This window comes from Triplophysa rosa, linkage group LG10 (genome assembly GCF_024868665.1).
Source record: "Triplophysa rosa linkage group LG10, Trosa_1v2, whole genome shotgun sequence".
Taxonomy (NCBI): Eukaryota; Metazoa; Chordata; class Actinopteri; order Cypriniformes; family Nemacheilidae; genus Triplophysa; species Triplophysa rosa.
In genome coordinates this window covers 5383685-5406093 of record NC_079899.1, presented here as the reverse complement: position 1 = coordinate 5406093, position 22409 = coordinate 5383685, and the positions used below count along the sequence as shown (strand labels likewise).

The following is a 22409-nucleotide window of genomic DNA, read 5'->3' as shown; positions in this document are numbered from 1 at the left end:
TAAAGTAACGCTTACTGGCCCTCATTCATGAAACATTTGTAAATATATGAGTAAATTCAGAGTAATTTGCACAAATACTTCGTAAACGTCAGATCTCATAGTGAAATGTATGTTAATGAAATCCAATCCTTCATAAACAGGGCATGTATGCACGTTCAGTCACAATTAGCATACTTACCGCCTATGAATTACATCTACGCAAATTACGGTAGGAATGCTGAAATCCTCTGGACTTCATTCTCTGGTTTGGCTACATTATATTGCATACATCCGTTAGCGACTTACAAGTAGGAGAGCATATAAACATTTTGTCAACACGCTAAACAGTACCGTTAGTTTACTATGCCATGCTACTAGGCGGACTAAAGCTGGAGTAAGCAAAGGAGAGAATTAACAACAACCTTTTTTTTGGACCGACAGACAGTCAGACATTTATTGGTTAGTCAAATAAATGCGGAACAGGTTGCTGCAGTTCGGGTGGAGGCTGGCAGTTCATTCCACCACAGGGGAACCGAATGAGTAAAGGTTTTTGCAAGCGATTTGGTGCCTCGCTGTGATGGAACAACCAGGTGTCGCTCATTTTCAGACCGAAAATGACCGGAGGAGATGTAGAACTGGAGCAGTGAGTTAAGGTAGATGGGCAAATTTGCCGTTATCGTTCTGAAGGCCAGTGTCAGAGATTTAAACTTGATGCGGGCGGCAACTGGCAGCCAGTGAAGTGAAATCAGGAGGGTTGTTACACGGGTTCATTTAGGCTGATTGAAAACTAGACGTGCAGCTGCATTCTGGATCATTTGCAAGGGCTTGACTGCATTGGTTGGAAGGCCGACCAGTAGAGAATTGCAGTAGTCCAGTCTTGATATGACCAGAGCTTGGACTAGCAGCTGAGAGGCATGCTCCGAACGGAACAGCCTGATTTTCCTGATGTTGTAGAGCACATACCTGCAAGTTCGAGTGGTTGCTGCGAGGTGAATTTCAGCTGGTCGTCGAGCATCACCCCCAAGTTCCTCGCAGACTTGTTGGGTGTTATAGTTGAGTATCCGAGCTGAATGGTAAGGTGGTGTTCAATTGTTGGGTGGGCCGGTATAACCAGGAGTTCTGTCTTGGAGAGGTTGAGTTGTAGGTGATGCTCTTTTACCTAAGAAGAGATGTCCAGAAGGCAGGCAGAGACACGGGCAGAGATGGTGGGGTCATCTTGTTGAAAAGAGAAATAAAGCTGTGTGTCATCTGCATAAAAATGGCATGAGAACCCCTGTGTCTTAATAATTCGTAATAATTCTGTAGTTGTTGACCACTGAGGGGTCGAGTTTTGGTTTCTTGAGTAAAGGTAAATTGGGAGTGCTGATTTACCAAAAAGGTTCTGTTCACACACAATCTGTTAACTGCAATTTTCTGGAAATTTACCAGTAAAGACTGTATGTGTGAAAAGGACCAGTTTTTTCTTTTGATTGGTTTGTAAATTATATCATTACACTTTGTTCTTTTAACATTTCTAATTTTTCACAAAAAAAAGTGTGTTTTCACAGTCCGTGGAACTTTTCTTTTTTTCTTTTGAAATATATATATAATGTATCGAAGAATACCAAAGCAAGGAAAACTTTATCTTGCTGTGTCTTGTTTAAAATTCCCCATTAGCTTTAGTCCTGTTTTTGTTTACTTGCAGTTTGTTTGCCCTGTTGAACTCCTCTTTTCTATATATACAATCTCCCTGTGTCCAATAATTAAGACACATGGGTTCTCATACCATTTTTATGCAGATGACAAGCAGCTTTATTTATCTCTTCAGCCAGATGACCCCACCATCTCTGCCAGTGTCTCTGCCTGCCTTCTGTACATCTCTTCTTGGATGAAAGAGCATCACCTACAACTCAATCTGTCCAAGACAGAACTCCTGGTTATACCGGCCCACCGATCAACTGAACACCACCTTACCATTCAGCTCGGATCCTCAACTATAACACCCACCAAGTCTGCGAGGAACCTGGGGGTGATGTTCGACGACCAGCTGAAATTCACCTCCCACATCGCAGCAACCTCTTGAACTTGCAGATATGTGCTCTACAACATCAGGAAAATCAGGCCGTTGCTTACTCCAGCTTTAATCCTCCTAGTAGCATGGCCTTGTAAACTAATGGTACTGTTTAGCATGTTGACAAAATGTTTATATGCTCTCTTACTTGTAAGTCGCTTTGGATAAAAGCGTCTGCCAAATGAATAAATGTAAATGTAAATAATGATTGCTCATTTAGTGCCATCCATGACATTAGCAGCACTTGTTTGCTATAATCTCTGTGCTCTCTGAGCAGAGTCTGACCAAAATGCATAGATTTAACAAGACTGTTCATTCATATTAATTTATTATAAACATGAGGAAAAAGTGGAATACACGTTTTTCCCCACATCACTCATGAAGGCATCCATGATCACAGACTGCGAGCAGTAATTCTGCAGCGGAGTTTTGCTGCTGATGGCTGAGGATGCTCGTGTTTTCTTCCCTTGTTTCCAGACTCAAACGTTTCTTGTCCTAATTTTACGAGATGCACGTTACTGAACACACACACAGTGCTGACTGACACTGATCGCGGCGGTGTTCTCCGATTGACTCGGGTATTACACACAATGTTAAACAGACCTGGGACCCGAAGTAATACATTTGGGACCCAACCCAGACCCGGCTGACCATATAAAATATAGACCCGAACCCGAACGGGTCCCGTGTCAGGTCCTGCCTGAAGACCTCTAGTTGGGAGGCTAACGTTTTTGTTACCAACCTTGGACTGCCACCTGCATTCGTCTCATTTTCAACTTCATCTTCAGCTCATCTGTAAGTAAGGATGAGACACAACATGTACAGTAAATAGGTACTTGAGGAACTACGAAACAAATATACATTATGTATTACATTACATTTTCTAAAGGAAAAAGTCATATCATTTCAAACCAAAGCCACTTTCTTCCCCTTGAAATGCAAAATATGAACATTTAATAAATATCTGGTTGAGAGGATTAAATACAATGGGCACTGTACAGTGTGATGCCCTTTAACACGTATGTGGTGTGTGTGACTTTCTGGTTAGTTTCCAGCATTAAGAATCAAATTTGGCAAATCGCACAGTAAAATCACTATGAATTTTTTATGCTATATGATTTAAGTACTGCCATTGTTTTCCTCCCAACTAAACAATCTCCTTTTAAATTCTGAAGACTGGAATGAAGATAGGAGTTCTACAGATTGGAATGAAATCAGAGTGAGACATTTATAACAATAATAATTTTGGGCTTATTTCATCTTTTAACAATTCTTACAAAACATGTAGTTTATTTGTTTTTTACAAGAGGGTTGCTCATTGAATGTGTGGCGAATCAGAGACCATATCAGAAACCATTTACAACAAAAAGACCCATGGGGATTTCTATGTGATTCTAATGCCTGTTTCACACTGGGTGTGTATGAATGTTACTGTGCTTTCACACTGGCAGAACATCCAGAATTGAACTGCAACTGTCTGGGCCCTATTTTCAAGATCTAAGTGCATGGTTTAAAGCACATGACGCAGGTGCACTCAGGGCGTGTCCGAATCCACTTTTGCTAATTTAACGACGGGAAAACGGTCGGCGCACCCGGGCGCATGATCTAAACGTGTTGTCCCGATTCTCTTAATGAGTAATGGATGTTTTGTGTCAGGGTAGTGAAACACACGGATTCAAAAGCGGGTACAATGAGTTTATTGTGAGTAGACACACAGGCAGATGCACTGTAAGAATCGATAGAGTCTTGAACTGGGAACAGCAGGCAGATGACAACAGCAGGGAAATCCGGAGGCCGATGAGCCGGCAGCGCCGGCCGCGGGTGAAGCAGCAGTGGAGAACAATTCCCAAGGGACGCTAACAAAACCAAAACAAAAACCAAAGAAAAAAAGACTGGAGCCTGGGCAAAAAGAAAAGAACACGAGGGTTAAATGTCCAACTAAACTAGTAGAATATTAACTAAATCCAAGGGAAAAAAATAATCCAATAGAAAAAAGGTAATCCACAGAAAAATCATACACACGACAAGACAAGATAAAATAATCTGGAATCCGGGCAAAAACTTGACTAGACAAGAAGTTATGGCAAAAGCCAGGTACGGTCCAAACAAAAGCAATGACAGCACAAAGTTGGGCCCTGTCCCAAATGCCGCACTTCATGTGGACTTGCGGTCTCCTGGACTTAAATTGCGCATGCTAGCCAAGTCTACGAGTCCGTAGGGTGTCCCATTTGTCTTTTTAGCACTCAGAAGTCTGCTCGCGAGCACCTCCTTTGTGCCCTCGATGCGGTCTTCGGCGAAGCCCGCATTGACGCAGACTCCACTGAAGTCCCCTACCCAGGAATCCTTGCGAACGCCCAATCACAGAACGGATGGGAGGAGTGTCGTCGATGTCAGACATTTACGTAAACATGACGGATACATTTTTAAATGTATGTTTTGATAAAATTCAAAATTAATTAATAAATTTGTTACTTATTCACATCATTGCTTATTTATTTTCTATTAAGACAGCTATTCAAGAATAAAAAACCTTTAGTGCGGTGCATTTTCTTACTTAAGGTAAGCCATGTTTTATTGTAGATTTATATCTAGTTGTCTCTGGGCTCTGTACAGTAAAGATGAACAACACAGCTTCTTTATTATAGAGAAATATTAAATAACAACATGTATGCATATTAAGAAGTGTATACAGAAGAATAGTGTATACAAATAAATAAATATACATAAGCAGTTGCATTTACGTCATGACAAATTAATGCATTACAAACATAAGTATCTATTGCATAATGCTCGGGTGGCATGTCAACATATGAAATACTGAACAATAAAAACTCCAGCTCCAGTCCCAAATACTACAATGGGACAACAAGTGTGCTTGACTTCACGCGGTGCTGCGCAGACTGATCTGTGAATGACAACAAAGTACCGCGAGAGTGATTAGAAAGCACCGCTTACTCTTTCCGGTGTGATGACCTCAAGTCTGTCCCAAACTGCACTCCCGTGTACCCTTGTGGACTCGTGCCTAGTGCCCTATAGGTCTGCACTTCCTGACGTCACCAAGTGTGGACTCGGAGGAGGTCCACAAGACCGGAGTGCGCCATTTGGGACAGGGCCATAGTGAGAAGTGGCAGTGACTAAATGGGGTAAAACTAACAAGCACCAGGTGAAAATACTAAGACTAACGAGGGAATAATAGGTGGCATCTGGCGGGGCACACTAACACCCAGACAGTGAGCACGTGGAGCTGTCAAACCGTTCCCACGTGCCCAGGACATTCACACTCTCACAACAGAAAGAACAAAACAGACACGTGTTAACCCTGGGACCCAACAGTTTTGTGGGCCAAACATGCAGTGAACCAATCAGAGTCTCATCTCCGCCATGGCGGATTCGCTATTTACACGATGGAATTCAGAAGAGCAGACACTTCTCCAGAAAGGAAACGCATCTGCTCGTGCGAGAAGTTAAAGTGTGTAAGTAGACCGTCTACAGGACAAGCCGGATTTTTATCTTTATGTCCACAATAATATTTTACATTGTAATCCATTTATTTGCAATATTTGGCATTATTGTGTGCTGCTGCGCGTCCCTCAAGCAGAATGTATGAGCGCTGTGCACCCGCCTATAGGCGCATATTCCTAATGCGCTCTTAAAATAACAAAAAAATATTGCGCCATTGACTTTAGACCAGGTTTGAGTTGGTCTATGGCGCAGTCTATTTTCAGTTCGTCAAAATAGCAATGGGCCAACATGCGCCTGAGCACACCTCTTTTTTAGACCACTGTCTCAAGCAAAGACAGTGCAGCCCTTTTCTTTAAAGAGGCATGAGCCAATAGACTCGATGGCGGCATCCGAAATGGCATACTCAATGAGTAGGTACAGAATTTCAGTTCAACGTACAACTGTACTGGAGTGTAGGCCAGAGATTAGCCATGTGATGTAATGACAAGCGCAACAACTTAAAGGCGCAGTTCTTGAAAATCAACGGCCACTAGCTTTGTATTATAGTTTTGCAATGAATCTCTGAGTCATTTGCCCACCACTCCCTTTCGAATTACGACGGAGGCCGCAACAGTAAAAAAGGATGTCGTCTACTGAGACAGCGGATAGTAGTGATACAAGCAGGTAAGGCAATATATTAACGTAATTAATCATTTAACATGTATTCTATTGCGAAAGTTACTGTTACAATTCTATAATTAGATATATTTCTTGCGTGCTATCTAGTACACGCTGAGAGTAGTGAAGTAACTAAAGTTAGCTAATCGTAAATAGCAACGCTGTTCAAAGCGTTTGATCTGACAGTCACATAGGCAGTTAGGTGTAAGTTAGTAGACGTTTGTCTCCCCCTTTGTAAAGTCAGGAACAACCGGAGTACATACCGCAGGGACGGAAAAACATTATTATTCGGAGGTTATGGCCATTTGTATAAAATGCTAACGTTACCGTTTCAACAAAACAGGTGTTTGGTAAACATTGAAAATGTGGAAACATAGAAAATGTTGAATTATCTTACCGGTCTAGCAGAAAACAGGCAACTTCGGCGTCGCCTTGAAAACATTTGTCTTTCAACAGTGCCTTCCATCTGGTAATAGATACACCGATGTTTATCCTGGATTTCTGCCGCCGTTTGTCTCTAATTCGTCTGGCAGCATCACGTTTGTGCTTCTTTGACGACGGAGATTCACGCTCTGTCGGCTCTTGTGCACAATACGCATGGTCCTCCATTTTATCAAAACTTCTAAGACAGAACAATCAATTGCTTCAGCTAGACGACGACTACTCCTCCTCCTCTCCGTACTACGACTTACTACTTTGTGCGTCTTCAACTCAGTGATGACGCAAGCTGCGTCTAAAAACACACACGAAGACCAACATATACGAAACGCGCTCTGTAGAGCTGTTTGTCCGTTAGAGCTTACTGTACAAAACATGGCTGCGCAACATAACAAATTCGATGTAGATAGGCCCGCTCCCTATGTAGATACAACTGGTTTATTCTAAGGTAATAAAAACATAACTTTTCATTACGTAAGGTTTTTATACACATCTAAAGACACAGTTTTGTATGTTATATTGCATTTCTGTTAATAGATCATACAAAACATCCCGCACTGTACCTTTAAGTTATGAGAGACAAGTTGCATTAATAACCTTCCCTACTATGGGTTTTGTACAAGTAAACAACATAAAACAATGCTTTCAATTTTCTTCAAGTACAGCACATTCAGAGCTTTTTTTCATGTATTTTCATTTTTATCTTGTAGTCTATATGCTTTTGATAAAAGTAAAAAATTAAAAGGAATACAGCAGCTTTGTGATTTTGCGATGTGTTTTCTCAGTTAAATTTTGGCAATAACAGGCCCATTCACACTTTCCATTGTGAAGAATGATTATGCCAATGGAACGTTCTTTTTGAAAAATGCTTATTGACTGTAAACTGCTCCTAATTATTCTTTACTCTGTATTCTGCCTGTTGGATGATGTCTCTCACGTAGATACGCCCATGTTGCTCTAATATACATTCTATTGTAGTATTAAAAACAACCCGAGAAAATCTCTTCTGTGATGTTTCTTTAGGTGCTAAGTATGTTTTAACATGGACGTTATCCAAATGTTATCCGACCACGATGTCATTTTATTTCACTTTCTCCTCAACTCTTCTTTTCTTTCCTTGTCCATAAAACATGTTTACACGTTTCTTCATTTTTCGTTTGGATAAATAAGTAATATTAATTTAGTAATTAACTGGTTTAGGACTTATTTGTGTTTTGTAATTATTCGTTTATGAAAGGTGATTAGAAAGTATAATAGTGCCAAAGTGTATCCATTAAAACCACCTGATTAAAACGATCTTGTGAATAATTATCATGTATTTTGTTATATCTGCGAGTTAAAAAACCATTTAAGCAATATATAATATTGTTATGGACAAATACACATATAAAACACAAACATAAATAAACTTCTGAAAATAATCTCAATATTAATGCTTCGTTTTTAAATTCTATGAATTAAAACTATGCACAATATAAAACGGTAAATTTAAGAACAAAACAAGGTCAATGTTAATGTTACATTAACTTTACAATAATTAACTGTCAGCTGAGACGGCTGTGCGGGCTGTGCATGGTATTCTGTCCCGTGGGATCATGGGATAAAGAAGCATCTCAATTATCCATCGCTGAGTACTTCTAAATCTGGGTGTAACCAGTAAGCCATCCGGGAATTTCTCGACTAGTCTTATGAATACTGACGATTCGGACATACTACTCTGTTCAAGTACTGTTTTCTCCAACTACATAGTAGGAGTATTCGGATGCAACATCAGTATACGAACGTCCAAATCTCGCGAGAAATAGTCCACCACCCAGGTATTTCTCGCCTACTCTTTTATGAATACTGACAATTCGGACATACTATTTGTTTGCCTACTGCTTTTTGCCTACTATATAGTAAGGAAGTATGACATTTCGGATGCAGCCAGCCACTGTCTCAAGCAAAGACAGTGCAGCCCTTTTCTTCAAAGAGGCATGAGCCAATAGCATTTTATTGTGAGCTGTGTCGGAGCGTTTCATTGGTTGAATGTTCTGAATGAATACGCCCATGTTAATCACAATTCATTTTATATTAAAATAAATATGAAAAAAAATCTTTATTTATTAATTTATTTATTTTGTGTAGGAGGGGCGCAATCTTAAATCTTGCCTAGTGCACCAACAGGCTGGACCGGCCCTGACTGTACACGTTGATTTCATTGTGTTTATAAGAGCACTAAAAACTGTTTTGGTCCACCACATGCTATAGGTCAATATTTTTCAAAATACTTACATTTTTAGCTTGTTCTGCATTGGTATTTTGTTTCAATCGAAATAAGTGAGTATGTGTCTACCTTCCTCATATACTTGCTCTACAAAAGGTAAAGACTTACTGACTCGGATCCTGATCTGGTTGACTTGCTCGCCAAGTGCCTTGGCTTCTGCAAACCTACAAAAATAAAACCACCGCAATTTGTACCACTACTTAAAAGTTGTCATGCAATACTGATCAAAGTTTTGTCAAAATTAAATATACAGTGCATTTTAAAAATGTGTTAGACATGATGTGGTGCCTGCAACAAAAGATGAGGGACATTTTTAATTATTGTAAAAAACACATTTTACAAAGCTTTTGAAGAAGTAAAACTTCTCATTTGACCTTTGTTTCAGCACAGTCTTGTTGTCTTCAATTGTTAAATGGTCTTCATGGTCTCCCAAAAAGACTTCAAATGCCTCCTGTTGACCCACAGACATCTCTGGCACTGATAAGGGAAAGTGCATAATTGTTAGAAGACAACGAATAAAATAAATCTTTAAATAATGTCATAAACATTATTTAGCTACAAAACAGTTTGTCTCAAGAAATATATACCACATGTTTATGGATAAATAAGCATAACATGCATCTCTCAGAAGTTTAAAAAGTAAACTGATTTTAGAATTTAGATTTAGCTAAATAAAAGAATCTTCCACACTAATCTAAAAACAAGTTTGTTGATGTTTGGCAGGGTACACTCCAGGATGGAGTACAAACCAACTCTAGGGTAAGGCTAATAAGCTTCCCCTTTAAAAACGCATTTAAAAATGTCATTTTAACAAATCGCCTAGAAAGAAGCCACAGACTTGGTCCCCTTTCCTTCCTTATTGTAATCTCCAGCACCATTCCAAATTCCAAATAGACTTTTTAGTGGTTGCTGTTCTGTTAAATGTGTTTTACACAGTGTTTATAATAAAGTTGTTAACATACATCAGCGCTCCTGACCCTCTCTTTTTACGACTGAGGCAGTTGTGGCCTCAAGTGTCAGACCCAAATGTTGCATGTTCAATTCAGACAGGAACCCACCGAGGTGCCGTTGAGCATTAAACCTTTCCCCCAGTTGCTCCCCGGGCACTGCAGTGATAGCCCGTGAGTGTGTTCACAACTTACACTGCGGGTGTTCACTACTCACTGAATGGGTAGAGGTTATAATTAAAGTATGTACTACAAAACCTTGACACATATGTCACTTTCACTTTCAATCTCCTTGCTCCAAACACCCTATTAAAAAATATTCTATATGTCCCATCCTGATGATCACCAATTAAAAACTGCTGAAAGTACCCTAAAAATGTAAAAGCGGAACTAAAAGTTTTGCTGCCTTTGTCTATAGCATTTCTCAATGGGGCCGATACCAGACGTTGGGGGAAGATTTTTGAAAGGGTGTTCTCTGTGGACATTTGCGAGTTTACACAAAAGATCCAGGCAAGATAAAATTAAACTTTTAATTTCAAAAGAATACGATCTACAACAGGAATATCACTAAACTTAAATTTTAATTCAGCTGTAAATGTTTTTGGATCCACACACCATGTCACCCATTTCAGCCTATAATAGTTATCTCCAGCAGTTTAGCGTGACAGTGAGTGTAGTGTGCAAACGGTGCTCATGCAACTTTAATCCTGCCACCTCCAACATAGATACGGCTCTTTGTGGCAGGTGCCGCTGAACATTTGTGATTGGCTTTAACCAAGCATTGAACAAACTATTTACATAAAAAAAACAATAAGTTCTTATCTGACTGGAGAACGCGACACGAGCTCCAACGCGACTGCATGATACCACCGCTGTTTCGCGTATTGAAAGGCACTTCAAATATCAATATGTTTCACTCTATTGTGTGAGAGCTCTTTCATTGGGTGTTGCTATGTGCCTTGACGCCAGCTGACAGTGGGGTAGATTTAGCTTCACAGTGTAAAAATTTGAAACACCTACATTTTCTACATTTGCTGCAAGTGACATTTCTACATAAAATGTAATCTGTACATTTCACTGACAGTTAGCATGAACAGAATTGATCTTATATCACTTTTTTGTACATTTTTTAATGAATTAGGGTAAACATACCTATTAAACTCACAACATACCTATTAAGCTCACAACCAAGCCCACCAATATCTTTAAACTCAGATTATAAAAACATTGTATTATCATATATATGCATATCAAATGGGACTCTTTGGTCAAAAAAATTATATTTTGAAATGTTAAAAATCGCAGCTTCATGGGAATTAGATGACACTTGAATATTTTTGTCATAATAGAACGGTGAACACACAAAAAAAAAATTATGGACATGATTCGTATAAATTAACAGGGTCACAAAAAAATAGTCACACTTGGCTCCTTCGCAGTCAAAAATGACCAACATAGGAAATGAATGGGAAATTTGAAACGATGTAAACCTCAAGAGAATCTTTTTGTCAGGCTGAGGCCCGAACCCAGGTTGTGCTACCACTGTGCCACAGAAGAAACATTGAATCCAACAAACAGAAACAGTCACGTAGAAAAATAAGGATGGTTTATTTTCCACAAAAATAATAATACTCCTTTAAGGAAAAATAATCCACAGAGAACGTTCACAAAAGGTAATCCAAAAAGCAAAAATAATCCACAGAGAACGTTAACAAAAAGTAATCCAAAAGGCAGAAAGGTCCTCGATACAAAAGGCCACAAGGCAGAGAGAATAATCCAAAAAGAGCTTGAGCTAGAGACAACAAAAATTTAACAATAACCAAGCGAGGACTGAAAGAACCAGAGCCTCTTAAATAGGCAAACATCAATGGGACACAGGTGCAGGTAATCACTCTAATGACGGGTCTCGACAGAGGCTAGAGATAGGGCCCAATAGTGACCTCTAGCGGTAAGAATTAAAGTCCAGAGCAGAACCCTCACAGGACCCCCCCTCCTCTAGGAACGGCTCCTGACATTCCCACCAAGACGACTGGAGTTGAGAGCGTGGAATTCTCTAATCAGCTTGGGGTCAAGGATGTCTTTGGGTGACATGTCAGTAGCAGATGACTTCAGCGTGTTGTGAGCGTACTCGGCCCACATGACGAACACAGACCACGAGGATGGGTTGCTGGCTGCCATGCACTGGAGGGTGGTCTCGAGATCCTGATTGAGTCTCTCTGTTTGTCCGTTAGATTCCAGGTGGAACCCAGAGGACAGACTTGCCGTTGTTCCTAAGGACTGACAGAAGGCTCGCCAGAAACATGAAGAGAACTGGGGACCTCTATCCGAGACGATGTATTGAGGAATGCCGAATACTAGAAAGACATGTTCCACAATTAATTCGACAGTCTCTTTGGCTGTGGGTAGCTTGGGTAGGGGAATAAACCGGGCGGCTTTAGAGAACCTATCCACTATAACCACATTATAGTGGTTTTGCCGTGGGATGGGGGGAGACCAGTGATGAAATCCATAGAGCGGTGGGACCAGGGCCTATGGGGTATGGGAAGGGGTTGCAATAGTCCTTGGAGTAGGCAGTGAGATACCTTGTTTTGGTTGAACGTGAAGCAGGATTTAGCGAATGTGGTGACATCATTCCTTGATGGTTGGCCACCAAACCACCTCTGGAGGAACTCGAGAGTGCGCCCAATACCAGGGTGACAGGTGATCTTAGAGGAGTGTCCCCACTGCAATACTTGGGATCGGACAGTCTTGGGAACAAACAGAAGGTTTGTTGGTGGGTCCTCCTCCTGGGTCTGGTTCTTGGGATTGTGCTTGCTTAACCTTATCGCCAAGATCCCACTTGATGATTTTAGCACTGGGGACGATGGGTTGCATGGAATCCTCTTGAGGGGACTTGACATAGATACGGGACAGTGTATCTGGCATCAGGTTCTTCGATCCAGGGTGATAGGACAATGTGAAGTGGAAGCGGTTGAAAAATAGAGACCACCGGGCTTGGTGGGGATTGAGTCGTTTAGCCTGTTGAATGTATTCAAGGTTCTTGTGGTCAGTGAGCACTTGGAACGGGTATTTGGCGCCCTCAAGCCAATGCCTCCACTCCTCAAATGCCAGTTTGACGGCTAGTAACTCCCTATCCCCTATATGATAATTCCCTTCAGTGGGCATGAGACGATGGGATAGAAAAGCACATGGGTGTAACTTGCAGTCGTCTCCCCTCTGGGACAGCACTGCTCCAACACCTATATCCGAGGCGTCGACCTCCACAATAAAGGGTGCATCTAGGTTCGGGATGATCAGAACCGGAGCGGATGTAAACAGTCTTTTGAGGTGATTGAATGCCGACTCAGCTGCAGGTCCCCAGCCTAACCTGCCTACATTCCCTTTAGTGAGAGCCGATAGAGGAGCCACCACAGTGCTGAAGTTCAGGATGAACTTGCAGTAAAAATTGTCAAAGCCAAGAAAACGTTGCACCTCTTTCACCGACGAAGGGATAGGCCAGTCCACAATGGATTGAACCTTCAAAGGATCCATCTTTACCTGACCCGGCTGGATTATAAACCCCAAAAATGGCACTTTGGCAACGTGGAATTCGCACTTTTCGGGTTTGACGTAAAGGTGGTTGTCCAGCAGGCGTCTGAGAACCTTGTTGACGTGGATCACATGCTCTTGCAGAGAACTCGAGAAAATGAGAATATCACCCAGATAGACAAATACAAACAGGTTAAGCATGTCCCTGAGGACGTCATTGATAAGGTTTTGAAAGACTGTGGGGGCATTTGTGAGGCCGAATGGCATGACACGATATTCATAATGTCCAGTCGGGGTGTTGAAGGCCGTTTTCCATTCATCTCCATGTTTGATTCGCACGAGGTGGTACGCGTTGCGCAAATCAAGTTTAGTAAAAATGGATGCCTCTTGTAAGATCTCGAAAGCCGTGGCCATCAGAGTTAAGGGACAGCGGTTTCTAACAGTAATCTTATTAAGTCCTCAGTAGCCTTTTCTTGTTTTTGCAGGTACAACTTTGATTGTTTTGCTTGTAGTCAATGTGTCTCATGTACAGCTGCTTTGTAACAATGAAAATTGTAAAAGCGCTACATAAATAAAGTTGAGTTGAGTTGAGAGTAGTCAATAAATGGCCTGAGACCACCATCCTTCTTACCCATGAAGTAGAATCCAGCTCCCGTCGGCGGATTATTCCAGCTGCAAGAGATTCCCTGATGTACTTGTCCATGGCCAGACACTCGGGAGGTGACAGAGAAAATATCCGACCCCTAGGAGGGCAGCTATCCGGGAGTAAGTCAATGGTGCAATCGTATGGCCGGTGAGGTGGTAGGGAAGTAGCTCTTCTCTTACAGAACACTGTCTTGAGATGATGGCACTGTGACGGGACTCAAGAGAGATCTAAGGGTTCTTGGGACTCAAGGACAGGTTCGGGGAGACTTTGGGTCAAGCAAGCAGTCTGACAAATGGGACTCCAGCTGACTACGGCACCAGTGGTCCAGTCAAAGTGTGGGCTGTGCTGGAGAAGCCAGGGGTGGCCTAAGATCATCAGGAATTCAGGTGATCGAATGAGGTGAAAACGTCTTTACACAAAGTTCCCAGAGCTTTACACAAAGTTGGGAAGCCCCTGTCACCGGCCGTCACGGGCGGAGGCCTAGTTCTCTAAATGGCGAGAAGCCGCCCGGCACCGTACGGGCCACTGGGTAAGCATTATTCCCCACTGGGGGAAAAATGCTGCAGAGGCCACTGCCTACCGTAGGGAGGAATTAGTGGAGACACCACATGGTCTCACCATCAGGGGAGAACTCATGGGAAGGATGTGCGGAGTGCAGGAGTTAACAGCAAGGTGGGAGTCCACCTGGGGAGGTCATGGGTTGCCAAGGTGGGAACCATTCATGAGGATACATCAGACGGAACAGCCCACGGAGGGGGGGTTACCACGTCTGGAGCACTAGGTCCGGTTAGAGCCATCTGGGAGATAACTCAACTGTTCCCCGGCCTAAGGGGGCAGGGCTGCTATGCCCAGCCTGCCCCGAGCAAGGTGCTAGTGATGAATAAAATGCCTGTTCTTTACCCAGTGGGGGAAAGAGGGGAGGCGTAATAGCCGCTGATCCCCCTAAGGAAGGGGGAAGGGCTTTCGCAGGCGTACGCCCTACCGGCTGGTCCTACACCTTGCCAGGATGCGGGCTGACACCGGTTCCGCACGTAGATATTAGAAACTCACGGAGTTGTTGGGCATAGCCCAACCCGCAGCTCTGCAGATGTCTGCTAGAGAGGCGCCCTGAGCCAGTGCCCATGAGGAGTGACCTCACTCCCAACGGGCAGGGGCGAATTGAGATCGGTATGCCCTAACAAGGGCATCCACGATCAAGTGCGCCAGCCTCTGTTTAGAGACAGCACTCCCTTCTGCTGACCTCCAAACAAACAAAAAGCTGCTCAGAGCTTCTGGGCTCTGCGTGCGGTCCAAGTAGAGGTGCAGTGCGCGTACTGGACACAACACGGAAAGGTTGGGTCTTCCTCCCCGGTGGGGAGCACCTGCAGGTTCACCACCTGGTCTCTCGGGAGAGTGGTGGGAACTTTGAGCACGTAGCCGGGGTGGGGTCTCAAGATAACGTGAGAATCCCGGGCCCGAGTTCTAGGCAATCTGTGGACACGGAGGTTGCATGCCGATCCCCTACCCTCTTGGAGGTGAGCGCCATCAGGAAAGCCATCTTTATCAAGACTGAGAAAGAGCGGCAACCCCGAGAGGCTCGAAGGGGGCGGGGCCTGTTGAGGCCCGCCACCTAGGTCGCAAGAGGGTACGGAGCGCGGATAAGGTGGTCACCCTCTCGCGCCCCTTAGGAACCTAATGACCAGGTCGTGCTGTCCCAGAGGCTACCCAGCACTTGGGTCATGATGAGCGGCTGTAGCAGCTACATACATTCCCAGTGTGGAGGGGGAGAGGTTACTCCCCAGTCTCTCTTGAGGAAGGGACAGCTAGAACCCAACCGAGCAACTCCGCGGGTCTTCTCGCCGAGAAGAGCACCAGGACGAGAAGAGGCGCCACCTATGGGCGAATAGCCGCCCAGTGGCCGAAGCCCTAGCCTGAGTGACGTCCCAACCAGACAGGGGGTGGGTCACTCAGGATCTCCTCGTCCCGTCCAGACATGGAGACCAGGTTCTGCCTGGGATGCCGTAACGTGCCCCTTCCCCTGGGGAAGCAATTCGCCAGGGGGAGCGGCCAGGGGGGAGTTGTTGTCAGAGCCTTAGCTCCGAGAACTAAGTCCTGGTTAGGCCAAAGGGGCATAACTAGTACCACTTGATGCTCCTCTTCCCTGGCCTTGCACAGGAACTGTGCAATGAGACTCACTGGGGGGAAGCATACTTCCGCTTGTCCCGCGGCCAGCTGTGCGCAAGGGCATCCATGCCAAGGGTTGCCTCGGACAGGGAGTACCAAAGCGGACAATGAGTGGAGTCCGGGGAGGCAACAGGACCACCTGTGCCTGGCCGAACTGCTCCCAAATGAGCCGGCTGCGCGGGGATGGAGTCGCCACTCTCGCAGGGATTCCTTGTCGGGGGAGGTCCCCCGGGGAGGAGATCGGCTCTGCTGTTTTTCCTGCCTAGCGACTGCGCAGCTCAACGCACTGTCTGACTGAGAGTGATGAGGGCTGGTGTTTATACTCGACGTGCAGAGGGTGGGAGCGGCTGTGATAACCCAGAGAGAGAGGAAACTCTCTTTTTGAGAGTAAGTGGGCGCTAGCCCCCCGGAGGGGGCCAGCAGATGGAGAGACGGGGCAGGATCTGTCCCTATCCGACTTCCCAGCGATGTGGCTGGGGTCGGCCCAATGGTAACCTCGATCCCCCTGAGGTCTTGCCATGAGGGCCGCTTCGCCGCGGCTGCTGATGGGGCGATGGTCTACTCTTCGCTGTCTCCTCCAGGGGGGGCAGCCTGAGTGGGGGGCGCCAGAGCTGGAGGGCGTCGAAGAGGACCAGGGCTGCTCGGAAGCAGACAGTGCACTGGACTCGACGGCCGAGGTGGCTGAGTCGCGGCACGGAGGACTGCTTCTTTACTGTCGAGATCCCTCCGGGGGAGGCCGCGTGCGGGTCTCGCGCCCCCCGACGGGCGGGGGGTGAGCGGGGCCACTGCGGCTCGACAGTAACACCAACCATCCCCCCCTTGCGAGACAGGTGCGTCGAGAAAGAGGACCTTCTCGGCGTTACTCATCTGCGCAAGGATCGGCCAGAGGAGTTTCTCATGGACCACAAGTGTGGACATCGTCCGACCCAAGGCCCGCGTGGTCACCTTGGTCGCCCGTAGAGCGAGGTCGGTAGCGGCGCGGAGTTCCTGCATAAGCGCTGGGTCGGTCTTACCCTCGTGGAGCTCTCTCAACGCCCTGGCCTGGCAGGAGCCATAGTGTGGAGAGAGGAGGCAGCTTGGTCCGCTGCAATGTAAGCTCTCGACACCAGAGATGCCGAGACCCCACATGCTTTGGACGGGAGTCTAGGTCGAGCCCCACCAGGTGGCCGCCGCCTACGGGCACGAGTGCACCACGGCGGCATACTCCACCTGGGGGAGAACGACGTATCCTCCAGCTGTCTCAACCTCGAGGGAAGAGAGGGTGACAGAACTTTGTTTGACGTGAAACGTGCCGGAAAGGGGGCGTTCCAGGTCTTACTAAGTTCCTCATGCACTTCCGGTAAACACGGCACTGGACCATGGAGCCGCGCTCAAACCTGAGGCACCATGTAGCCAGCCGCAAGCGCCGGGAGAGGCAGTGCGGGCACTGCAACCCAACACTCACGGCGGCCCGGGAAAGCATGGCTGACATTTCGACGTCCGCTTCTTCCTGGGCTCGACCCCCCGAGGGAGAAAGGAAAGCTCTTTTAGAAAGGAAAATTTGCTCGAACACCTCCGGAACTGCCGAGACGCCCAGGGGAGAGTCACTGCAGGAAGGGACCGTCCGCTGTCCGCGTCGTAGATTCCAACAGAAAAATGATCACCAAAGATCGTAGAGAAGCTCATCAGATGCGTAGGCTCTGAAGAACAAAAGGTGAATGAATGAGCACGCCGGCTTCCCTCTTATACCTGGACATCCGGGGAGGAGCCCGGCATGCAAATTTCATTCGCCAATTTTCATTGGCCTTTTCTAAATACTCAGAAGATGATAGATTCTCAAGACAAACCCCATTCTGCCGGTTCGACACAATGTCGAGAGACCGACAGAAAGGGAACTTAGTTTCTCATGGTGTAGATCCGTGGTGAGCCAGAGCATAGAGGTGAGGTGAGTAATTTTCCCTGGGGCTAGCGGTCTGCCATCCAACGCAGTAACCGTAAGGGACTCAGGAAGGGACTCCGTGGGAATCTGAAGACTTTTGGCAAGGGAAATGTCCATGAAATTCCCGGCTGCACCAGAATCAATAAAGGTGTGTAGTTGGTGACTTCCCCAGGAGAGAGTGACAGGAAGGAAAAGTCCAGCGTTGGATGGCGGATCTGAACATGTGACTCCCATTACAGTCCTTCCTTGCCTGTGCGGGACTGGGAGTTTCCCAAGAGTTCGGGCAAGTTCAGCGAAAATGGCCATGTAAACCACAATAAATGCAGCGGTGTTCCCTCATGCGACGGTCTCGTTCTGAATGAGAGAGCCGGGTCCTCCCCAACTGCATGGGCTCTGGGGGTTCTTGAAACACTGGGGGCCTGGGAACATGGGTAGCACTGGTAGGTGGGCTATGGAAGGCAAAACGAACCTGGTTTCTCTCTCTCAGGCGGTTAACCAACTGTATGGCATGGTCTATGAGCGTCTGGAGGTCACTTGCTGGTTCTCGGAAGGCTAGATCGTCCTTGATCACCTCTGACAGTCCGTTCAAAAAACACACCATCAGACCCTCGTCATTCCAACCACTCCCTGCTGCTAATGTTCGAAAGTGAATGGTATATTCGGCAACGCTCTCATTGCCTTGTTGTAGCGTCCTGAACCTCCTAGACGCTTGTCGACCACTGAAGGGGTGGTCGAAGACTCGTTTGAACTCCTCTTCGAACTTTAAAAAGCTTGAGCAACATGGCTCCTGCGCCTTCCACACAGACGTTGCCCAGGAAAGTGCCTTGCCCGAAAAGAAGGTGATTATATATGCAATCTTGGCCCGGTCTGAGGGAAATGAAGCCGGTTGTAATTCAAATGTGAGGGAACACTGGGTGAGGAATCCGTCACAGGAACTAGGATCACCCGAGACACCCGAGAAACGTTGCGGTGGAGGTAAGCGTGGTTCTGTTAGTGTAACAGTGCTTTGAGAGTCCGCCGAGGTGGTGGTTCCGGATAGAATAGTTCCTGATGGCGTGGGTAGTCGTTCGAAGATCTGACAAACAGACGCCAATAGATAAGAGAGGATCTGTGAGTGTTTGGTCATCACGGTCTCCTGCTGTGCGAGAGCTGTCTCATGACGTCGGACCATCAAGTCATGCTGAACTACTGTGGCTAGAACTTCATGCGGATCACCTGATGCTGGATTCATGATGTGGCTTGGTTATTCAGAAACAGTCACGTAGAAAAATAAGGATGGTTTATTTTCCACAAAAAATAATAATACTCCTTTAAGGAAAAATAATCTACAGAGAACGTTCACAAAAGGTAATCCAAAAGGCAGAAAGGCAGGGAGAATAATCCAAAAAGAGCTTGAGCTAGGGACAACAAACATTTAACAATAACCAAGCGAGGACTGAAAGAACCAGAGCCTCTTAAATAGGCAAACATCAATGGGACACAGGTGCAGGTAATCACTCTAATGACGGGTCTCGACAGAGGCTAGAGATAGTGTCCTCTAGCGGTAAGAATTAAAGTCCACCCTCACACTTTTAGTGGTACAAACTACAAATCATCCACTGTGCAGAAAAAAAGTCCACAGCAATCATGTGGTGACACTCTAAAATATAAAGAATGCAAAATAGTCACACGCTGTCACGGTCCCACCGTCTTGTTTATGAAATTCTAGTCGTGTGGTGGGATCGGGGCAGAGTTCTTGGGTTTTATGTGGGAAGACCATGAGATGTTTATGCCTCTCATGTGTTTTTCCAGTGTCTCGTCTCTGTTCCCGCCATCTCGTTTCCTCGTTATCCTTCCCTAAGTGTTTAATGTACCACACCTGCCCCATGTCGTTATCCCTCGTTTGTGTTCCTATATTTACCCTCATGTTTCTTTGTCCTGTGCTCGTGTATTGTGTACTGTGTTCGTTCCATGTATGCCTTGTGCCTCGTACGTATGTTGCTTACCCAGTCTCGTGTCTTGTTCCTGATCCTGTTCCCCGTCTAGTGTTTGTATTTTGTTATTATGTTATTCTTATCATTTTTGACCTTGTTTTGTCGTGCCCCCTCGTGGGAAGTTTTTGTTTTATCTATATATATATTTTCTTAGTTTAGTTTTTCCCCATTGTGGGTGTTTTTGGTTCTGTTTTTTGTTAGTAAAATAAAGTCTTGTGTTAACCCCTTCACCGCCTGCCTGCACTTGGGTTCTTCCTGCCACATTCGTGACAGAATACACGAGCCCAGGACAAAGAAACATGAGGGTAAATATAGGAACACAAACGAGGGATAACGACATGGGGCAGGTGTGGTACATTAAACACTTAGGGAAGGATAACGAGGAAACGAGATGGCGGGAACAGAGACGAGACACTGGAAAAACACATGAGAGGCATAAACATCTCATGGTCTTCCCACATAAAACCCAAGAACTCTGCCCCGATCCCACCACACGACTAGAATTTCATAAACAAGACGGTGGGACCGTGACAGAACAAAAACTTCCCACGAGGGGGCACGACAAAACAAGGTCAAAAATGATAAGAATAACATAATAACAAAATACAAACACTAGACGGGGAACAGGATCAGGAACAAGACACGAGACTGGGTAAGCAACATACGTACGAGGCACAAGGCATACATGGAATGAACACAGTACACAATACACGAGCACAGGACAAAGAAACATGAGGGTAAATATAGGAACACAAACGAGGGATAACGACATGGGGCAGGTGTGGTACATTAAACACTTAGGGAAGGATAACGAGGAAACGAGATGGCGGGAACAGAGACGAGACACTGGAAAAACACATGAGAGGCATAAACATCTCATGGTCTTCCCACATAAAACCCAAGAACTCTGCCCCGATCCCACCACACGACTAGAATTTCATAAACAAGACGGTGGGACCGTGACACACGCACATACACACACATGCAAATTTTGAGAATATGTTAAATAAGATCAATAAATGAAATAAAAACACAAAAGCTCTCTTTCTCTCTCTCTGACACACACATACACACCCACACACAGGAACCTAGAAGTTACACCATGCCATTACACATGTTTTTTTTACAACCAGATGACACTAATCTGCTTTTCAAAGATTATATTTTAACGGCCTGGTATTTGTTTTAACCTGAAATAATGCATTAATTTAAAAATTATATTTCAGAAATACTTGACAAAATTGTAAAAACAATAACTGTAAAAAATTGCATTGTTTTCAATGGGTAATGGGTAAAAAATGGATAATAATTATAGAATAAATTATAGTACCATCAAATTGTATAATATAGTATTTCATCAAATATGAAATATTTTGAATAAAAATGTATTACATACATTTTCCTGAAAAAAAATTGCCAAGTGTGTCCCCTAAATGAAGAGGCCCAGTAAACTGAATGAAATAACAATGAATTGCAAAATGTTTGTAAAATGTTTGATTTATAACTATCCATTCCTTATTTTGTTAGAAATATTCATTATCAAATACTAAGTAACAAAAACACTTTCCATGTGTTCACTTTATAACAAGATTTTAATGTTTGACTGTAATCATAAAGCTTTAATGTTTGACTGTAAAAATAACGTGGTACAAACAACGTTATTGAGAAGCTTTTGTTCTTGTAATGTTTGTCTTAGTGTAATGTAGTTATCTGCCTAAATGTTTCGCAGATATGTTAAAAAAAAAATTCGCAGATATGTTTTTACATGTTTTATTTTTCTCATCAAACAAAAAATTGAAAAAAAGTTGAAAAAAAAATCTTCTTTGAGATTGTCTAAATGTACATTAGAATGAAACCTAAATCCTATCTGAACAACTAAGGAATTCACAAACTACTCTATAGAGGGCTATAGAGCTTTCCTTTAGCTCAGTGATTAGAGCATGGCGCTAGCAACCCCAAGGTTCGATCCCAGGGGATTGTACATACTCAGATACAATGTATAGTACAATGTAATGTAAGTCGCTTTGGATAAAAGCATCTGCCAAATGCATAAATATAAATACTGAATCCTAGTGCTTACTCCATTACAAATGCCACTACACGTTTTTGCTATTTTTACAACCAGAAGTCTCTAATCAAATATTTAAAAAAAGGATTTTAATAGCCTGGCCTGGTTTTAACCTAAAATAATGTATAAATTGAAAAATTATTAAAAAATATATTTAAATAATTATTTATTGTTTTCAGTGGGTAAAATGGGTAATAATTATTGAATAAATATAAATAAGTAGCATCAAATTCTCTAAAAATGCCAAAGAAAATACATTTATTAAACAAAAATGTATTACAGTAATTTTCCTGAAAAAAAGTTACATTTTTAAG

General features: G+C 44.2%; 1 protein-coding gene across 1 annotated transcript in view; it reads right to left on the bottom strand.

The window, feature by feature from the left end:
• Positions 1 to 22409, bottom strand: part of kif6 (kinesin family member 6) — a 171107-nt gene that overhangs the window by 66518 nt on the left and 82180 nt on the right. Inside the window, exons 11-13 of the mRNA XM_057344758.1 lie at positions 9227 to 9329; positions 8961 to 9016; positions 2772 to 2822 (exon numbers count right to left, since the gene is read on the bottom strand). Of these exons, the coding sequence (XP_057200741.1) occupies positions 2772 to 2822; positions 8961 to 9016; positions 9227 to 9329 (210 nt within the window). The remainder of the gene's footprint in view (positions 1 to 2771; positions 2823 to 8960; positions 9017 to 9226; positions 9330 to 22409) is intronic.